The 21,627-nt window shown below is 40.4% G+C and overlaps 1 protein-coding gene across 11 annotated transcripts in view; it reads left to right on the forward strand.

The window, feature by feature from the left end:
* The first annotated feature begins 1,002 nt into the window (after positions 1-1,002).
* Positions 1,003-21,627, forward strand: part of HECTD2 (HECT domain E3 ubiquitin protein ligase 2) — a 43,654-nt gene continuing 23,029 nt past the window's right edge. For 5 of the 11 annotated variants that reach the window (XR_011326864.1, XR_011326866.1, XR_011326868.1 and 2 more), the window contains exons 1-8: positions 1,003-1,749; positions 7,018-7,147; positions 14,503-14,641; positions 17,099-17,201; positions 18,103-18,192; positions 18,810-18,874; positions 19,950-19,995; positions 21,102-21,211. Coding sequence is in view for 4 of the 11 variants with exons in the window: in XM_069796603.1 (XP_069652704.1) it covers positions 1,516-1,749; positions 7,018-7,147; positions 14,503-14,641; positions 17,099-17,201; positions 18,103-18,192; positions 18,810-18,874; positions 19,950-19,995; positions 21,102-21,211 (917 nt within the window). In the remaining 7 variants the exon portion in view is untranslated. Of the gene's footprint in view, positions 1,750-7,017; positions 7,148-14,502; positions 14,642-17,098; positions 17,202-18,102; positions 18,193-18,809; positions 18,875-19,014; positions 19,156-19,949; positions 19,996-21,101; positions 21,212-21,627 lie in introns of those variants that run through there. The other 6 variants (XR_011326865.1, XM_069796605.1, XR_011326863.1 and 3 more) reach the window with 5 other exon arrangements.

Consider the following 21,627-nt stretch of genomic DNA (forward strand, 5'->3'; position numbering starts at 1 on the left):
GGTCTGTAACGCTATTCACACTCCTTTGATCCTGAAGCTGGGAGGGGAACCCTTCTCCAGACACAAAATTAAGAGTGGTCTGAAAGCAACTTGTTTTGCCTGGCAGTTAATGGTTTGAAGGGCTTAAATTTTACGTAGCTTAGCGTACGCAGACACGGTACCCCTCGCCGGCGGAAGGACTCCCATACATTTGCATAGCAAGCCAAGTGATAGGTCAGTACCCCGCAGACAAATGCTGTATTACATCTAGTCTACATGGCGTGTTGCAACCAGTTCAACCTACCACGTCTTCTGAAGATGCCTTTTTTAAATATTACTAAAGCAAAGCTTCAACAAGCCCAGGCTACCGCACAGAGGCTCTGGCAGCAGGTATTAGCCTCAGGCTTCCCGAGACCCGTCCAAACGAAGGGCCAAGACCTGCCATTGCACAGGCCCTGGCACCGCTCCGGCTTTGCCCGTGAAACAGAGACAGGACTAAGCTTTTACGCTTCATTTCTGTATTTTCCTCGTTAGAGTGTGACTTGAAGCCGGGATGAAGGTACCGTGAGGTGACGGGGCGGTGTGCGAGGTGCCACTGACAGCCCAGTCCCTGCCAGCGGCGCCACCGCAACACCGGCCCGGCGTGAAGGAGGAGCGGGAGTGCCGTGCCGGCACCCACCCCGAGGTCCCTTCGTCACAGCTTTATACTTATGACTCGTGCGTTTACTCGCTGCCCTGCCCCGGCCCGGCCTGCCCCCCCGCGGCCCGGCAGCAGGCCGCTCCGCGCTCGGGGCGGGGCACGACTTCGCTGGGAAGCGGGAGGTGCCGGCCGGCGGAGGCACCGCTTCACGGGGGCGCGGCGGATGGTGGTGCCGCCGGGCTTGCCCGCCACCCCCGGGGCCCGGCGCTGCCCCCCGCCCGGCGAGCGAAGGCGCCGCGGGGCGCTCGCCCCTCGCCAGCGCGACTTGCGCCGAGCGCGGGGGACAGCCCCGATTCCCGTACGCCCGGCGCCGCCGGCCCGGCCCGGCGGCTCTTCCTGCGGTGCGGAGTTTCCGTAGCCGTGTCCTCCGCTGCCCCCGCGCGGCGCCCCCGGTCGCCAAGCGCGTTTCTATGAGCCGCCTATAAACAACATGGCGGCGGCGGCGGCCGCCCCTCTTCTTGCCCGCGGTCTGTAGGTGGCGCGGTGGCTGAGGGGGCGCCAGGGCAGCGGGGCCCAGGCGGCGCCGGCCGCCTCCGCTCCGCTGCGTCCCGCGGTCTCCCTCCTCGCCGGGGCCGCGGCGGGGGCGGCGGGCCTGCGCTCCGCCCCGCCGTGCGGGGGTGTCTGAGCGCCCGGGAGCAGCCCGGCTGCTGCATTGCCGCGGCGGCCCCGCGCGGAGCGGAGCGGAGCGGCGGCACTGGGGGTGCCCGCGGGGGCTCCTCGGTGGCGCTCGGGGGCGGCGGGAGGGAGGAGAAGAAGAGGGCGCGGGGGCTCGGCTGCCGGCGGGAGCTGAGGGGCTGCCGTGAGGTGAGAGGCGCGGGGCGGCCGGGAGCGGGGCCATGTCGCTGCAGAGCCCGCCGGCGGCCACGGCAGCCGCCGACCTCCCCCCGGGCACCGGCCCCGGCCCCGGCCCGGGGCTCCCGCCGGGCGCGGAGCTGAACCAGGGCGGCGCGGCGCCCCCGGCGGCCCAGGAGGGCGGCGAGGATGAGGAGGAAGAGGAGGAAGAAGGGGAGAAAGAAAAGGAGCGAGAGAAACTGCCGCCCATCCCGTCGGCATCCAGCGCGGCTGCCGGGGTAGGTCTCCTGCGGCCGCCGGCGGGGCCGGGCGACCCGTCAGCGCCCGGGCTGCCGCCCGCCGGGCCCCGGCCCCGGGGAGCGGGACCGTCTTTGCGGTCCCCCTGTCACTTGCTGTGTTTGCCGGTTTTTTTCGTGGCGGTGGGGAAGCGTCGCGTTCGCTTTCTTTCATGTTCTTTTCCGTTGAGAGGCTTTCATTCAAGTTTCTTAAAAATAACAAGTGCAGCTGTAAGCAGTGACATAATGAAGCTATAAATTCTCCATCTACTTATAGTTCTTTAACATTTTACAACGGTCTGCTCTTTTGGGTTAGTCATGACTGAGGGCTTGCAGCGTTGTGAATGTTCGTTAAGGGTTTTCGGGGGAGGAGGGTTTCAGCTCTTACCACACTTAATAGCAAGAGAGCTAGCTGAAAAATACTTCTGTATTTTTAACTTTTTCTTAAAAGGTCTTTTCCGTTTTTTACTTTGGGTTGACGCAAAGATGACAAAACATTTCGATAAGTGATGAATGAGTTAACACGGATAAAAAAAAAAACTGTGAGAAGGACATTTGCGAGAATGATTTCATTTCAGAAACCTCATTGAGATTTTTAATTTTACTGGAGTTACTATTTTCTTTCTGCTGACCATATAATATTATGAAACAAAATTTTCCTGGCGTGAGTTGAATATGTTACACAGCTCAATGTTAAAGCTTGCTGTAACCTACGTCAGTCCAACAACAGAGCAAAAATTTTATCAATTCTGTAGTAACTAACACAGTTGTGACATTTTAATTCAACAGTTCTGATAAGTATCTAACTTACTAGAAATTATCATTTTACATAATTTGAGTTTAAAAGATTGAGCGTCTAATGTTTATGACTGTCATGAAATAATTGTAATGTTAAACGAAGTAGTCGTAGGCAAACTACAAACTCCTTTGAGCAGTTCTGCCAATTTTGTGTTATGCCTACAATGTTCTTCTGAAAGACTTTCAGCTTTGCAAATCTGTCTGAATGTGGAAGAATGTGTTTGTTCTTGTGATTCAAGTACAGATTTGGTGGGAGAAGTCTGTAATGGACAAGTGCCCAGGAGTTATTTTTACCTTTGAAAATCTCCACTTCAGACTGAATGGCAAATGCCAGTCCCTTAGAGTAAAGATACAAGTGCTGGTCTAAAACGTGTCAGGGTTAGCTCAGCTAATGAAAAACATGTGCAACTGGGCAGCCATGTAGAAATCCCACTGCCTTAAGGAATCGGAACTTGTTTGTAGCTGGGCATCCTCCGGGTACCTTTGAACGGTTGCCCACAGGTGTGGAGTTGTCTAAGTTGACCTGCTACAGAGGAGCTTAGACCTGTGTTTAGGTGTGATTGCTTGTCAAATGCATGTGGGACTTTGAATTTACGAAGAGCTGCATATGGGTTTTAATAGTATGTTACAGAGAGGGAGTTTTGTGGACAGATGTAATAGACATTTATTTCTGTAGCCCTGCATTTCTCTGTTTGTAACAGAAGGCAGTTTTTGATCCAAATATACCAAATAGGGAATGCAGGTATGCTTTTGCAAGACCTTTCTGAGTCGCTGTAAAGAAGTTATTGGACTGTTGGTCTGCTAAGCCCTAGTTGTGACCAACCTACACATCTAATTCCAGGGCTTTGAAGTATGTTCTGAGATTCATCATATATGGCATGATTTTAATACAAGTTCTTGTATTAAAAGTTCTGCTTGAACATCAAAAAATGAGTGTTACTTAATCAAATCTTCTCAAACACTTTTAAAGAGAGAAATATGTTCTCAGCTTCCTCCTCGTTAAACTGGGGAAGAGTTTGTAATATATGATAACAAAAGGGGGAAATTATTGTCTTTTAAAAAAAGTCTTTGCTTATTTATGATTTTTTTCCCATTAAAATTCCTTTAATTTAAAAACACATGCCTGATACAAATACAGTAATGTTCCAGGTGGCCTTAGTTTTCATATTCTTTCTGCCTATTATTTCTAAATTTGTAACCATTATATGATGACTATGGTGATATAGATACTATACCTTGTTTCTGTATGAAGTGAACTTCAGATATCCTTGTCTCAAACATCTCTCCAGATTTTGTGTAATTGACATTTTCTTCAGTGCACTAAAGACCCACCATAGGTTTGTGCAACTGATGTGGCATGACTAGAGCTTCCTCAAAGGCAACATGAAGGTGTGACACATCCTTTAAACAGTTTCCATTTTCCACAGTAGCTGTCAAAAAGGTCAGAATTTTAGTAAGTCAATAGATAACCACGGTATCCTTTTTCTCCTAAGAGCATGTGCATGAAAGATGTCTCATCTGGAGTTTAAGCTGGTTGCAAGTTGGAATAAAGGGATTATGTGACTATCTCTATTGTCATTCATATTGTGGCTTTTCCTAGCCAAGGGCCATGTGGAATTGTGGAAGAATGGTTACTTTTTTTTCTTTTTGGCTTTTATTTCTAAGAAAAATTGTGGAGATTAAATTAGCCCATGAATAAATTAACATGATCCTGCAAGGAGTTCAGGCTTTTCTTATGGACCAAATGGTGATTAGAAATAATGCGTAAGGGGTAATGGTTTGGAGGCCAGTATTCAGATTCTGAAAAGGAACTTGTGGGAAGCTAAATAACTTGCCCCCTAGTAAGCAAGAACAAGTAGAGGCTTCTGTAAAGCAAAACCAGTCCTACGTTACATCTTTCAAGATATGAGTAGAAGGGAAAACCCTATTTCTTGCGTAGGCTGTTGCATTGACAGCTACCTTTAGGTAACCTGAGTGTCCTCCATGTCTTCTTGCACAGGGAAGAAAACCTTTTACTCCTCACTGGCCTTTGCTTGTCATGTACATATAGGTCTTGAGTGAGTTATGTTAGGGCTGAGGAGTAGGATTTTCAAGAAACTCTTCTAGATGGTCTTTTGCCTCTTCGCAGAAAGCACTCATGCTCATTGCAGTTTGACTTATTTTCACCATTTAATTTAACTTCAATAATGAAAAACATAGATTTATACAGTAGAATGTTAGTACCTCTCCAGTCTTATGGAGGGCTTAATGCTTTGGAAAACTTCCACTAAGAAGCCATCAGAGTTGCGAGTTATTAATATGCTCTTAAAAAAGAGGATTAAAGATTACTTTGAACCATTTACTCCCTCTAAGCATACTCATTCTTTATGTGGGGGTTCAGTTTTCTGATGGCAGTATGCGTGCAGCGTCTTAGGCTCTAGAGGCTCACTGACCTCCTACAAAATTTTGTAAGTATGACATGGTGCTATACACTTGTCCTAGATTACTCTCCCAGGAGATGTCAGAGATCCTTATTAATGAGGATGTAGTTTCCCAGTATTCCTCCAGGCCTTTACAGTAAAGCCTTTGTCCATATGTTTGTTTAATATTGTTGGAACTGCACTTGGAGCAGGATCATGGAGTTAAATAGCACATGCAATTTTTGTTCTTTCTGAGGTGGCATTAAGAACGTTTTTAAATAACTGTTCAACTATATTATTTCAGTGGCATGGCTGGAGTAAAACCTAGAAAGCTGAGTCAGTCAAACAGTCTGTTTCATAAAAGTCCCTCTTCTCAACTATCTATGATATCTATTCCCTATTAATCATAATTAGGCTAGTCCAAGCTCCAGAGGTTTTCTACCTAGAGCATACGTTTTGTGACACAGCAATCTGGATTTGTTTAAAAGTCCTTTTTTCAGTCAGTCATGTCTTGGCCTGGTTGTTCAGGGTCTGTTTTTCTCCAGTCATGTGCCAGGTGATTTTTAAGCATCTTAATATTTCAAAGATTATAGAATAAAAGAAAAAGTTAATGTGAAAATTGTAATGGTAATTACATTTTATTTTTGAATGTTTGCTGCATACAAGGAATTTTAAGCTAGAAATTGAAACTTGGTATTTTTAAAGCCAGAAGTCCTGCTGATTGTTCAAATTTATGATTTGCTGAGTTAGAAGCCATGGAAAAATGGCTGTTTGTGCCACAGTTACTTAATATTCCTGGCGGTGTACCAGCTTGTGTACACTGTGGCATGGCGGGTTTATGGGCTGTGTTATTACCCTCCTGGTGGTACTTCAGGATGTTGTGGTGGAAGTGAAGTTCTTTCCTCGGAACTCTGGCTGCATGTCTTAATCCAAATTTACTACTCTTAAGGGGAAAGGGAAATGTATGGATTTAAAAAAATTAATAGGATATTACGTTAATTATTCTATAATTTTTATTCTCGTTTGGGGAATTACAGTTTTGATTTGCATGAAAACATTTTTTTCTAACGACGAACACAGATACCAGATATCAAGCAAATGAATCCTTAGGTTAATGTGAGGCTGAAAATCATGATATGCAGGGAGAGTGTGTATATATATTTTTTTTTTTAGTTGATCTACCTTTGCCTGATATCAACTGATGACTTGGAGCTGAGATGGAAATTAAAATCTCCATCATGTGACTTCCGTCATCTTGGGCAAACCCCTTAACCCACCTATGCTTTGCAAATTCTCCAGAGTAAATAACTATATCTAATAGCACTCAGTGTCAAACAGACCGATTGGCACAATCCTTTGGAAGTCTGTTGTGTGATTTCACTTCTGTTCACTGTTAAAACACATTAGCGCTCAACACTTCTTAGCAAGGGCTTGTGCAGATTCCTTGGTGGCAGCACATACAGGTACTCAGGCAGGTTTTTTTAACTCTGTATTAACCAATGTTTATTAGCTAGCCTTTCTTCAGTGGCAGCTGGTTCTGATGATTATCAATCATTAGTGGTTTATACCCAGGTAGCCAGTATTTAAATTTTATTATCAGGTTAGCTCACAGAGAAGTTTTGGCCCCACATTTCAAATAGTGGGAAATTTGTCTAAACTACTTCAGTACATTAGGGTTATTTGGAAAAAGGAATATGCGGCACTGTCATCTGTTTAAACTGAGCTGGATGTAATGAGGAATAGAAAAGTAGTTAGAAATTAGGATACAGAAAGTTAGAATAATGTTGAAAGCATTCTAATCATATTGTGTTTTCCTCACAGTAATCCAAGGATATCTTCATATCCTGCAAATTAATACTTGAGGTTTTGAATGTAATAGAAAGGAAGTTCATGGTATGTCTCCTGATTCAATTTGAAACAAACTTGCAGAATCATTATTTATGTCTTATTTAGGTATTACCACTCTGATTTAAAGATAAAAGGTATTTAAGTATTCTGTGTAATACCTCATGTGTAAGATTATTCTTTCAGTAATGTATTAGCCCTTTATAGCATGCTGTCATCTTAATTACAGGGGTTGGAGAGAGGAGCCAAAAATCAGTTTTCCACTTTCAGCAATTTCATCACAACTATCAACCAAAAGAAAGAAGGCATCGGAAACAGAAATTCGCCTACGCAGCTTGTTATACCCAATATCAAAAATGGTAAGAGAATAAAAGCCCTGTGTTACTTAGTTACCAATTTAAGAAGGTGCTCAGTGTTCTGCCAATATTTGTATTGTGGTAGTGCCAGAAAATCTAGAAATTTAGGTTTCATTAAATTATGCTGTGCAGTACATTGTACAGGCAGTGATATACATATATATATATATATATGATAGTCCATCCTCTGTAGAGGTTATGTCACAGAGACAAGTTGGATAAGAAAACCAAGTAGTCCTGGAGGATGAAATAATCATCTTGAGTTTTAAGGAAGATTCAGTAGTCCATCTGCAGATACTGTTTGTCTAACTGCAGTCAGATGGCAGTTTCTCTAGAAATTGTGTCAGAACTTTGTGGAGAAGATTTTTCTGTCGCCATCTGAAGGATGGCAGGGATGAGGCAAGCATAGGGCTTTTAAGGGAGACAGTTGCTGAGAGCTGCTGTTTTTCAGTGAAGATGAAGGCCAGTGAAGACACAAAATAAAATTCACAAGCAAAGACTGGTAAGTTCTGAAGAGTCAGAAGGCCAGAAGGAAGGTTGTTGTGGTATGATGAGGTAACGATAGTTGATGAAAAGATAGAAAGCAGAGCTGTGTATTCAGTATGGTAGACTAGAATCATGAAACCTGATGAGATGACATTGTGGTTAGACCTGAAATTTTTATTAGATTTTTTTGGGCTAGGATATGGAATTTCAGTAATTTGGGACTTTTGATAAAAGGCTGTACAAAATTTGTCAGGTTTGTATTGATCTTGCCTCTGAGCAGGTCCCTTTCAGCCTTATTATTCTGTGGTTCTCCAAGTCTTTATAGCACTCAATGAATTCGAGGCTAGAAAGAAAGAGACTGCATTAATTAAGAGATTTCAGTAGTGTGAGTGTGAAACAACTATGGGCAGGTATTGTCAGTTTCAAAGTTGTACAGAAAAAGGTGGCTTATACCTTGCAGGATTGGATCCTTACTAAAATAATCTTTGTATCCTTGCTAGCTATACTGCAGAAGAAAAAGTCAATACCAGACTTTTTTTTTTTTAAGCACTTTTTTTTATGGAGTAAGGAGGTACTTTCTACTTAAAAATAAAAAAGGGGGTGGGGGGTAATCGCTGAAACACAAAAGGCAGTTATGTGTAAATGATGGCTCGGGCAGGATTTTGTGCTTTCCTCAAGTCACTTTGTACTGCACAAAGAAAACCAAGGTGACTGGAGATGGCCAGTGAAGAATTCTGCCACTGCTGCATAACTTACCAGAGTGGTGTTCTTGAGGGCAATACTTGGCGTAAGGCAAAAAGAAGATGCTGCAAAGCAGGTGAGAGCTCTGCTGATTTTTACAAAGTGCTGTAAGGTCAACCTAACAAAGCTGGAAGAGCAACCTTCAGGTGGCCGTTGTTGTCACCTATATATTTTTAAACAAAAGTCTTTGTATATAAATTGCATGTAAACAATTGCAATATTGTTGGAATCTGAAAGTCCTCAGAGAAAGAAAATGTTTTGCCTTTCTCAGATAACATTATTTTCCTCAGAAGCTAAAAGTGACCTCTTGTCAATATTAACTACTCAGCTGCTAGTGTTTTTAACAAATATGCGTGCAGTCGACTTGTAGACTCCAAGCTGCTGTCTTTCATTATTTAAGCATTAATTGTTTCCTGTCCAGCTTCTTTCTGAATAGTTGCTTAATATAATCTTCTGTTATGAAAGTCTGCTGCTTAATAAAATTTAGGACAAAGTAAAATTAAATCTAGTATTGGACCAAGCAATGTGAAAAATGTAGTACCCTTTTGCAGAGTTCGTTTCGCTAAACAGAAGAAATCTGCCCCCTTCCCCCGCTTTTTTTTTTTTTCACCTGACAAGAATAGTAAACTCTAAACGCCTCTCTCTTGAAGTGCCCTCAGTTCTTGCTGCACATGATACTGCCCTGGTTGTAATTACTGCCTCATAAGTACTTAGTTGTTAATTTTCACCACACTAATGCATGGCAATATTTATTATAGTCAAGGATATATTCTTGAAATAGAACTCAATGTGGAAAATTGTGCAGATGTTCTGGTAGTTTCAGGGTCAGGGTAACCTGCATATATAAAACCAGATTATTTTTACTAACAGTCCAAGGTGCACTCAAAATTTTTTGAGGAGGTATGTGTATTCTATGGAAAAAATAATCACTGAAACAAACTTCTCAGTTAAAAATAGTTCTTTTGCTTACTCTGGAATTTGGGAATGATGCTTGCTTGGTGCGTTTTTTTCAGTTTATCTATACACATGCTATCTCTCTGAATATGTGTATATATATGTGCATATACTGGTAGTACTGTAGGCTTGAGTTCAAAGAATGTTAATTTCATTGAAAAACAAAAGCATGGAAAAGGTAATCCTGGTCAATTCAGCGTGAAAGCTAGGGTGATATTTGTTTGCTATGTGGCTGCCACAGAGATTGAATTTCTATAACAAGTCTTCTAATGCAACAGTGATCTGGTATGAAATATATGAACTGGATTGTTCTAGCTCTTCTAAAATTTTACAAATACAAGTAAGATTTGTTTGCTTTACCTACTTTGAAAATTTTCATCTGCCAGTAGCTGTGTTGGTCACTGAAAATAACTGCTGTTCAAAATTCATTCACCTAAATTTCCTTGTACTAGTCAATTCTGTTTTGTATCAATGAGATTTTCTTCCTCAAAGTTTTTGATCATTTGATCGATGCATGATCAGTCATGCATTGCTGAGTCTTTTTACTTGATGTAACTGGGGAAACAGCCAGAAATGATTGCTTTTTCTTGTCTTGTAGTATTGTGTTATTGCTGCTTCGATACATAAAGTATCAAGTTTCTCCTCAATGGAACTCAAGTGACAAATATTAATTAATATTTTTGAATGTCAGATGAGCAAATAAATCTATTTACAAATAAACTTAAATTATGGCAAGACACACACTGAAGTTGACAGTATTTATTAAACATATTAAAACACAGTTTTAGTATATCTGTTTTAAGCTGCAGGTTTGCATCACTGACAGGGTGCAAGTTAGCAGCTTAGCACCTGCAGCTTCAATTTACTGAAATGAGAAACAGCTTCTATCAGCAGCTGTCTCTTCTACAGATGTGGAGAGAATATTTTCCTCATTTCAGTGTCTTCGGCTGGTTATAATTCAATGTTTAATCCATTTAAAATTGAGAAGACAGAATGAGTGCTAAATGACAATTATTTGTCTTTCTCAGAGTACAAAAATAAGACATAGTCTTAGTTTCTTTTAAGTCAGTGCACCCTGCTTTCAGAGAATGATGTGCAATAGCAGAGCACTTGCAGGGTGGGATTGTTTGGTACCTTGGCTTGAATTAATTTAGTATCTATGTGTCCAGTTTGTTTTTTAAATACTACTCTTCTCTTTAATAGCTTTAAATTCCAGCTGTGAGAGTGGGCAAGGTTCCATATCTATAATTGATGCCATAGTCAGGGGACTGAGGGCAGCTCAGATTTATTACTGTCTGATGAATGGTGGCTGAGTTAAGTCACAATGATAGTGTCTCTGTCATTAGCATGAGTGAAAAGAATCTGCCTTTGGGTTTGGGGGATTTTGTTAGCATCTATTCCCCTGCTGTGATAAATGGAGTAGGCAGCAGAGTAGTGATACTACTTTGATGTTTAGTTAATTTTAAAAAACAGCAACTCTTGGAAGAGGCTTAGAGGGTTCTTAGGCAATTCATAGAGGATTTTGGTTTAATATGTTTGACTTTTGAGGACATTTTTGTATAGTGTCTTTTATCACAATCTTACATCATAATTCATATAAATACTTTTTAAAACATGCAGTATAGATCAGAATAAAAAAGCATTTTAAGGATATTTGAGAAGACACTGTCAGTAAAATAGATGTTTGTGTATACTGCATTGGAATATTTTTTTCATGTTTTTGGTGGGTTTACCTTGGCTGGCTGCCAGATGCCCACCAAGCTGTTCTATCACTCCCCTTCCTCAACAGAACATGGGGAGAAAATAAGATGAAAAAGCTCATGGGTTGAGATAAAGACAGGGAGTCCACCTTTCAATTACCATCACAGGCAAAATAGACTTGACTTGAGAATATTAATTTATTGCCAGTTAAACAAAAACAAAACTCAAAACACAAAACACCTTCCCACTGCCCCCCCTTCTTCCCAGGCTCAATTTCACTCCTTTGTTCCCCACTCTTCTACCTCCTTTCTCCCAGGTGGCTTAGGGGGGTGAGGAATGGGGATTGTAGTCAGCTCATAAAACTTCATTTCTGCTACTCCTTCCTCCTCATGCTGTTCCCTGCTCCAGCATGGGGTCTCTCCTATGGGATACAGTCTTTCACAAAGTTTTCCAACATGGGTTCTTCCCATGAGTTGAAGTTTTTCAAGAACTGCTCCAATGTGGGCTCTTTCCACGGAGTCCATTCCTTTAGGAACAGATTGCTCCAGCACAAGTTCCCCATGGGCCACAGTTCCTGCCAACAGTCTGCTTGGGCATGGGCTCTCCATGGGCTGCAGGTGGCTATCTGCTCCACTGTGGTCCTCCATGGGCTGCAGGGGGACAACCTTTTTCACCATGGTATTCACCATGAGCTGCAGGGGAATCTCTGCTGTGGTGCCTGGAGCACCACTGACCTGGGTGTCTGCAGGGTGAGGGCTGTGTGTGTTTCTCAATTCCTCCTCTCAGCTTTTGTGCAGTGTTTTTAACCCTTTCCTATATTACCATAGAGGTGCTACCATTGTCACCAATGGGCTCAGCTTTGGCCAGTGGTGGGTCTATTTTGCTGCTGACTGTCCGACATAGAGGCAGCCCCATCTCTCCTGTCACGGAGGCCACCCTTGCAGCCGCCCTGCTGCCAAAACCTTGCTACATAAACTCAATACAATGTTCTCAGATCAAATAGAAAGTAAGGAGTAGAATAGAAAGACCTTGTTAAAGCGCTGCTATTTGTACTTAGAATAGGCAGCCAAATTTACTGAGAAGAAATGTTTACAGGTGCTACTGTTTCAGCAGTAATTCTCTGCAAGACAGAAAACTTGCATTTCCCATTTAATTTATTGGAGAGATTCTTTTAGGAGGCTGTAGATGATCCAGTGTCAGCTCTAGCAGAAAAACTGACTGAAGACTTGTCCCTGTATGTCAGAAAATAGTTGGACTTTGGTGTGGTTGTGCTTGAGGTTTTTCTTAGGTGTAGGGAACACCAGTGTTGCAGTTTGTATACTACAATATTTACAGTAGTGTGATGGGTTTACCCTGGCTGGATGCCAGGTGCCCACCAAAGCCATTCTATCACTCCCCCTCCTTAGCTGGACAGGGGAGAGAAAATAATATAACAAAGAGCTTGTGGGTCGAGATAAGGACAGGAGAGATCACTCACCAATTACCATCACGGGCAAAACAGACTCAGCTTGGGGAAAATTAACTCAATTTATTACCAATCAACCAGAGTAGGGTAATGAGAAATAAAACCAAATCTCAGAACACCTTCCCTCCACCCCTCTCTTCTTCCTGGGCACAACTTCACTCCTGGATTCTCTACCAAGCCCCCCCCAGCGGCACAGGAGGACCGGGATGGGATTTACAGTCAGTTCATCACACATTATTTTCTGCCACTTCATCCTCCTCAGGGGCAGGACTCCTCACACTCTTCCCCTGCTCCAGCGTGGGGTCCCACCCACAGGAGACAGTCCTCCATGAACTGCTCCAGTGTGGGTCCTTCCCACGGGCTGCAGTTCTTCACAAACTGCTCCAGCATGGGTCCCTTCCATGGTGTGCAGTCCTTCAGGAGCACACTGCTCCAGTGTGGGTCCCCCACGGGGTCACAAGTCCTGCCAGAAAACCTGCTCCAATGTGGGCTCCTCTCTCCACAGATCCGCAGGTCCTGCCAGGAACCTACTCCAGCGCGGGCTTCCCACAGGGTCACAGCCTCCTTTGGGAACCCACCTGCTCCAGCATGGGTCCTCCATGGGCTGCAGGTGGAGATCTGCTCCCCTGTGGACCTCCCTGGACTGCAGGGGGACAGCCTGCCTCACCATGGGTTTCCCCACGGGCTGCAGGGGAATCTCTGCTCTGGTGCCTGGAGCATCTCCTCCCCCTCCTTCTTCACTGACCTTGGTGTCTGCAGGGTTGTTTCTCTTACATGTTCTCACTCCTCGCTCCGGTGGCTGTTTCTCACTGTCCCAACTTTTTTTCCTTCTTAAATATGTTATCCCAGAGGCACTACCACTATCGCTGATGGGCTCGGCCTTGGCTGGCAGAGGGTCCGTCTCAGAGCCAGCTGGCATTGGCTCTGTCAGACATGAGGGAAGCTTCCAGCAGCTTCTCACAGAAGACACCCCTGTAACGGCCCCCTGCCCACCCCCCCACCCCCCACTACCAAAACCTTGCCACACAAAGCCAATAAAACAGATACTGTAATTACGATAATGGACAACAGTACTATTTGTGACTAATAGCTACCAGTCATGGACTGCTTGGTTTGTCTTTCAAACAGCAAATATAGCAGGATCACTCTGGGTAACTCTAATTCCATGACATCCTTTGACTTTTTTTTTTTTTTTAATTATATTCTAACTTGCTTAGCTTGAGTTCCTCATGGGTTCAGTTAGATGTGATCAGAATAAGCACTTTATGCATCTGACTTTAGAAGGCACTAGGTTTAATGTTCAGAAGGTTGAGCATCTACAGCTACAAATAGATTTAACGAAAATACTGCAGCACTCATTTCTAAAAATGAAACTATATATGAACTTGAGGTTTTCTTGTGTGAAGTGAGTACTGCTCTATGTATACCAGTGCATGTTACTGGTGTAATACCAGCACATCTTATGTAAGTACAGTATTTTGCTATTTTCCCTAATAATGAGTTGGACTACAGGTCACCAGTTTTCTTTTTTTTTTTTTTTCTCTTTCCTAGCAGCATGTCAGCAATACAGTTGTAAAAATCTGGCCTTGTTTTCTTTCTTTGTTTTTGTAATAGGCAAATCATTTGTTTGCAACTTGGTCCAGGAGCTCATTTTTAAAATAGTAGAGACTTCCTTCTTTCAGAAGGCCTTAGATGGGAGACAGACCGGCCAATTTTCTTCCTCCATTGGCTGGAGAGAACACTTTCTTCACAAAGACATAGTTACAAACTCAGGACATGGTTTTTGTTTCTAGGTTTTTATTTCCCTTCAATTAGTTGAAGTTTCCATCATGTCTGGGATGAGCATGTGGTAAGAAAAGTACTTGGATGAGTAGGGGTTCAAAGATGTAGAATCAACCAGTGTGCATTTTCTTTTTTTTTCCCCGAGTTCCTATGTCTGTATTTTACTAGCGAAGTGTTCATGTATATGATTGCATTGTATTTATTGTTCTTTACTTTTTTTTTAAATAAGTGAGAGACCTACCACCTATTTGCCTCGATGTACGACAAAAGCAGCGCATCTCTATAGATACACTACCCCAAGAACTGAAAGCACCAATTCTTCCTGAACCTTCCCTTCCCATCCGAACCAAAACTGTGAAAGATTTTCAGTAAGTTACACTGGTGTCTCTAAAAATGTACTTTCTTTCTTTGGACTTTCTTCATTTTGTCCTAATTCATACATTTGATTTTGTTAATCTCAAATGAGGAAACAGTTCAGGAAGACTGACAAGTAGTTAGTCTGGCTTGTGATGGTGGGATTCATAACTTTGTTACTGTGAAAATTATCAAAATACTTTCTCTAGCTTGAAGTGTTGTTCTGTTCAAGAAATGGCAAAGCTTGTACTTCAGAGTTAGAAATTCAGTTCCTGACATTCAGTGGATGTTTAGTTTTGGAAAAAAATATGTATGACTTATTGTAGGCTGGAAAATCCCTTTCAATCTTAGGTATTTTTTTTTGTACTGCCAATTATGGTGTGTCCTGTCCATTGAGGTACTGGCATTCTCAAACTTATTTGATACTCTGCACATCAGGCACTTAAATGTGTAACATCATATTTGAGGACCTGGAGTGGTGTTTATGTGGATTGCACTATTTCTAACTTTGGCTAAAAGTGCAGATGACCTTTCTTCATGCATTATGTTAAAGAGTGTCAATTGTCAATATTAGTTTTATGGCAAAAACTTATTTATTTTTTCATGTATCCTTGCTGCTTATGTGACCACAGTTTTAAGCAGCGTAAGTGTAAACTATTCTAGCACTTCTCTGTGAGAGGCACTATGCTTTGTTTGTCTAAGTAAGAAGAGTTTCAAGATTAAAGAGTCTGTGCAGACAATATTTATGTTGCTGCCCTGTAACACTGATTTAGCTAGAAGTAGAATTGATGTGAAATACTGTCTTGTGTTCCACTTCTGTTTTTCCAGATCAGTACAGACCCTTAAGCACAAATGTATCTGCATTAGATTTCTTCCAGCACTGTTATGATACTTGGCACATGATGCTTGATCAGCTTAGCTAGGCTAGCAGAAGTTCCTGGAGAAACCACCTGAATTGTTTTTAACTAGTATAGCCTGTTTCCCTGATGTCAGGTCTACACCACAAAGTTTTGCCAGCTTTGCTTGGTTCGCTGTGGGCACAAGGCAATGGGGAACATTTTTTCTCTACTTAACATAGCTATGTTCCCAAAAATTGTGACGTTGACACTGTCATTCCAGGAAATGGCATAACTTTGTTGAAAAACTAATGGCATAGGGTGTGTCTATACTAGAGGATTCTGCCTGCAATTTGTGAACATATATATTGGCAGAGCGTTTCTTTAGTGTGGATGTGTTCTGAAAGTGGTATTTACTAATTCTTTGAAAGTTGTGGGTTTTTTATGTTTGGGGGTTTTTATGGTTTGGGGTTTTTTTATTAGCTTTAGCACCCACAGAGCAGCATTATGCTGCTGTAATACCCTCGAGTGTTTTACAGTAGGATAATCTTGGTCAGGAAATGGGGTGAACTGTTCCTAGGAAGAAGCCCGATTCTTCTATTTTTCAAACAGATGGAAAAAAAAAAATCACAGTTGCTCCAAGAGATGTATGAGCATATCATCTTCATTGCTTTTTTCAGTGTTTAAGATTTTGTGCATTCAGTGAGGAAAAGGAATGCTTTTTGATTAGTCAGTGTGTGTATTTGGTGGAAGAGGAAACAGGTATAGAAGAGAATTTGACAAGAGGTGATCCTTTGCTGGTATTCAGGTGATCTGAAGAGCTGAAATTTTTTCCATATTCAGAATTTTGTACCTATTGACTGCTGCCTAATTATGTAATTAACAAGAATTTTATTCTTTCAAGTAAAGTATTAAAAAGTCATTAGCTTTTTTGGTATGTCCCACTGATAACTTTTTTTAAAATATCTAGTACAAAGAAATGAATGGGGGGAGCAAACTGGGTTTTGTATCACGAGCATAGTAGACAGCTAAAATAAAATTCTACTTCAAAGGTTGGCTGGGGTTTTTTTGTTTGTTTTAAAGGTATGATATTACACAAAATTTCATATACAGATGCTTTCTTTAAGGTGCAATACTTAAAAGGACTTTAAGAGTAAATCCATAGATTTTGTTGTCCCCTTAAGGAATGTGTACAGTTGCGTACAAAGATTAAGTTTTATTTGAAAAATTTGAACAGAAATAAAATTTTGTACAAATGATAATGAATTTGACTAGTTTAGGAGCCTGCATACTTAAATAGATTAGTCTCAGAAATTTTATCATGTCAGTGTATCATCAGCGTAATTCTGTTCTGCTAATTATTTGTCTTAACATACTGAACTGTGACACCATGAATTAACATTTTGAATAAGAGACATTGCTCAGGTGTATCAAACACAAACTATGCTTTTGTTCTCTTGTAATACCATGATCTTAAAATGACAAGGAAGATGTTAGAAAGATACTGATATTATACTTGTCTGTCTTCTAAGTGTGCATAGTGAGGAAAGCTTAGAGTTACAGTGCAGTCTAAAGTCTAAGTGGTTGGGAAGACTGAACCCTTGTATTACCAATATTTTAAAATATTCTTTCTAGGGATGATGTGGAAAAGGCTAAGTCATCAGGAGATTGGAAAGCTGTACATGATTTTTATTCTACAACATTTGATTCTTTCCTGGAGATAAATGCTGCATTTAAGGTAGAAAATAATTCATAATACTATTTAGTACTTACAGTTCTTTGTATCTTCGAACTGTTTACAAAAACATCAGTTAAAGGCTTGCAGCTGGTTACTAATTTTGTCATGATCTCACCTGCCCTTGGTCAACAATCTGTTATTTTATTGATTTATTGATTCCAGTTTAAGCAACTATATTTCAAGTGTATATGGAGCTTTAAAATGCCAGTACGTAGTTCTTTTTGTGACACTATGAATGCGTAGGTACTTTCTACACAAACTACAGTTTAAAAATGTGCAAGCTAATGCAGCTAATATGGAGACCCAGGCAAATCCGGAAACAGAAATTCCCTGTCCCTAAAAAAATGTGTGATATGGGCTCAAGTAGTATAGCTGTTCTTGTGTTGGGATGGCATACTCAGTTTTCCTTGGGAAAGATCATATTTGTGTGTGAAAACTTTCTGAATTCATGCTAAATTAATATTTTCTGCCTATTACAGAGCAAACCATGCTCATGATATTTAATATGAACCTAGATAAAATAACCTGTGAATTTTAGTTACTTAAATATTGATTGCTTATGATTTTGTTGCTCTTGTCTGGTGATGATGGACAACAAAGATGGAAGATGAAAATTTGATGTAATTCATTATTTGAAACTCTCTTACATTTTTAAAATAGCACAACAATGTAATGGAGTTACAAGGATATTGCCAATGTGTAGGATTACTGCTGTTTAGCTTCATCTTTCACATATTTATAAAAGCAACTTAGATTCTTATGTTTCGATGAGGAAAATAAATAGTTGTACCTGTATGTGTTTTGTTTACACTTGCTTTTAAACTTTTTTTTTTTCCAAAGATAGCTAAAATATTCAAAACATTTCAAAGCCAAAATGCTTCCTGTATTATCTAACTTACAGAAAGATACCAATCCTCCATTTAATACCATTGAGGACTCTGGAATCAATGCAAAATTTGTGAATGTTGTCTATGATGCCTTATTAAATACTGTAAGTAGAAGAAAAGAATTCATGTTTTAAAACATTGTAACAATTATTTCAGCAAAGAAATATGTTAAAAAGCAATTTATACCAAAAGTTTTTCTCAGATAGGCATGATTTCTGAAGAATCTCTCAAAACATACTTAAAATGGTCCCATGAGAATTGCCATAGAATGATGAAAACTGCTCTAGTAAAAGAGGAGGAAATTTTTGCTACTAGTAATGCACAGTTTGTGCTGTGGTAGATCTCAAAGACCACTTGCAAGATACGACTGTGATGGGACACAGTACGGTGGGAAGTAAGGAAAATAGGAGGATGGGGGTAGCAAAAAGTAGGTACTACGCCTAGTAAACAAAGGACGGGAGAAATTTAGAAATTGTATTTACAGTTTAGAAATTGTATTTACAGTTTTCAAGTTGTTTAAAGCATTGAAAGCCACTGTTAGCACAACTCCAGGCCTCAGCTAATAGTCTGCAAGGAAAGATACTTAGGAGGTCAGCATCATAACGCAAAGATTTCTTAGCTGGCTTGAATCATGAGCAAAGCAAACTTGCGTGTTTGTACAATATCTTGTATAGAGTATGTATAATTACATCAGATACGATTTTTTTCTCCTTTTCCATAGCCTCAAGATGTTCAGAAATCAGTCCTAAAAGGAATAATTAATGGTCTGCTACAAGAATGGAAAGGGTAATTATAACTAATGTTTGCATTAGTGCTGTGCCAGCACTTACAACTGATACATGTTTTGTCTTTATTGTTTTAGCCAAAGAAAGAAAATGTTCTGATACAACTTACTTGACTCATAAGAACATGTCTCCTTTTGGCAGGCAAATCTGCTGAAATGTATCCTGAACAGTGTAAGCTGACATTGAACCTCTGAGAGGCAGACCCACACCCAGCCTTAGATCCCCCCACAAAATCTCAGCTGCTTGTTGCCAGGGCAATCTTTCAGGCATCTGAACTGCGAGGTGAATTAAGGAATTTCTCTAGAGTAAATCATATTCTCCCCGCCCACACCCCAACAGCAAGTAGGATGTTTTAACCTCGATAATTCCTTGATCAGAAGTTTACTTCACAGTACCGTTCATGTGTGGCAACAGCATAGAAAGGGCAGTGCAGGATGCAGAAAGGGATAGCCCAAAGGCAGGAGGTTTGGGGATGACATTTTAGCAAGAAGTAATAGAAGTAAGAATGCATAGTTTGATTCGCAAAAAGATAGAGCGAGATACAGTGCCTTGTTGGGACTCGCCTGTGACACAGCCCTTGGCTGTTTCTTTCTCCACCTTATACTACCTTTTCTGTGCTGTTGCTGCATGTGTATTTGTGATTATGTAAAAGCTTTGAAGGAGATAAACAGCAAGAAGTACAGAGGCTGCAGTGGTAGAAGTGTATGGAGAATTCTGGCAGGAAATACCAAAGATGGGGCAAATAGACTCTTCAGTGGTGTCACCCGAGATAGGCAACAGCATGGACTTCCCTCTTTGGAACACCTCTTACTCTTCAATTCTGACTTTTTGTTTTTTCCTTCTCTCTTGTGTTATGCCACAAAAGACAGATGCTAAAACAGCCTACTGCCTTTAGAGAGTAGTCAGAATCTTTAAGTGTCCTTTTCAGTTTCTGAGAGCAGTGAAGATCTTTAAATTTGGTATTCTATGTGTATTGGCAAAGCAAAGTTAAATCATAGGGTGCATGATTTCATTACTCTTAATGTGCCTTTATGATGTATACATTTAGTTTTGCTTATTATTTCATTCATTCATAGACCACGAACAAAAGATGATCTTAGAGCATACTGTATACTTTTACAGGTAAGAAAATACAGTATTTTTATTTAAGTATATGTCTGCTTAACTTATAATCTATAAACCAGTATACTATGCAAACAAGGTACTTTGTATAGCTGTGATACTTCACATTTAATTTCCTGTTATAAGAACGTATTAAATTATGGGAGAAGTGTAGGGTATGCATGATGGGAATGGGAGCTTAACGGAAGGTTGTTGATGGGGAAAGGTTGCATAGATTAAAACTAAGAACTAACAGACGTGTGATTGTTTCCTATCATTTTGTGGGTTGAAAGAACAAATGTTTTACCAGCTTATTTGTTCTTATTTCTTCCTTATTCCCAGATTTGCTTTATTGGTATGCTGTAACTGATCTTTCCAGAAAGTTTCAGTATATGCACTTTTTGATATTGCTGTAACTTTCTTCAGTGTTGCATTTTATCCAGCAGACTCCCTCCAGTCTATCTGACCAGCTACATTGTCTGATTTCTGTCTGTGTTAACCTATTACCTTTGCTGCTATAGTTGATTTGCATTTATAGCGAATTTCCCCTTTAAATTTTGCCAGTGTAGATAACACCTCTCCATACAAGGAGAGGTTTTTGCTGTTATTTGAGAAGATTGGATGGAAATTTAGGTTTTTGAGGCAATAGTTTTCTTCTCTGGGGTGGTATACTAGCTGTGAATTATAAGGAATATATCCTGCTGAAAAGTGGGAATGTGTGAACTCATATGTAAGAGGGAAAATAAGTTTGGATTGATGTGCAGGGAGACAGAAGCTATGAGAATCTTTATTACTGAGACGGAAAGCACATCACTCGGAGGAGTGTAATTTATGTGCTACACAGTAAATGATAATCCAGAAAAATATATTGAGTACTGCCTTTATTACCTGCGGGCTTTCTTTTGAAACAAAAAGATCATACTTTTACAATATAGAAGTTATGTATTTTTTATTTGACTAGAAGTTTCAATTCTTTTTTTTTTTCATAGTTTTACCACTGTCACAGCAATTTTGTAAATTCCTTTCCTGTGTAATTGTATTGGCAACAAGCGTAAGAAAAAAATCCTAATGACTTTTTTCCCTTTATGCAGTTTATTAACCTAACACATTTTTTTAATCTTTTTCAGAATCCTCAATTTAGTAACACTTCTACTTATGTCATCTATGCTCACTTGCTAAGACAGATAGCAGCCTTAACAGAAGCTGACCATCATTTCCTAGTGCACTGGTCTAAAAAGTAAAAAAAATAAAAAAATAAAACTAAAAATTCCATTTTAGGATTACAATTGTTACTGTGTTTCCATTGATGTTGACTGTTTTATAAATTATATGAAAGTTAATTTAATTGACTAAAGAGATTGTTTTTGTTGTTTTCAAAGTACATTTGGACATAGTCCACTAAGTGATACTGATTTATAGATGCAAACTGTATATAATATATAAAAATGAATATCTTTATGCAAAAAAGCCTTAATTGCAAAATAACTTATGTATGTAAATTTTTTAGATACATGTTTAAACAGTATTATTAATACAAACATCTTTATGATCTTTGTTCAAATAAACATTTATCTTGCATCATTTGCAAAAGATACTGTAACTTTACTGTATTGTATAAAAACCACAAATGAAAAAGAGTCCCTGCTTTGTAGT

This window comes from Haliaeetus albicilla, chromosome 11 (assembly GCF_947461875.1).
Source record: "Haliaeetus albicilla chromosome 11, bHalAlb1.1, whole genome shotgun sequence".
Lineage (NCBI taxonomy): Eukaryota > Metazoa > Chordata > Aves > Accipitriformes > Accipitridae > Haliaeetus > Haliaeetus albicilla.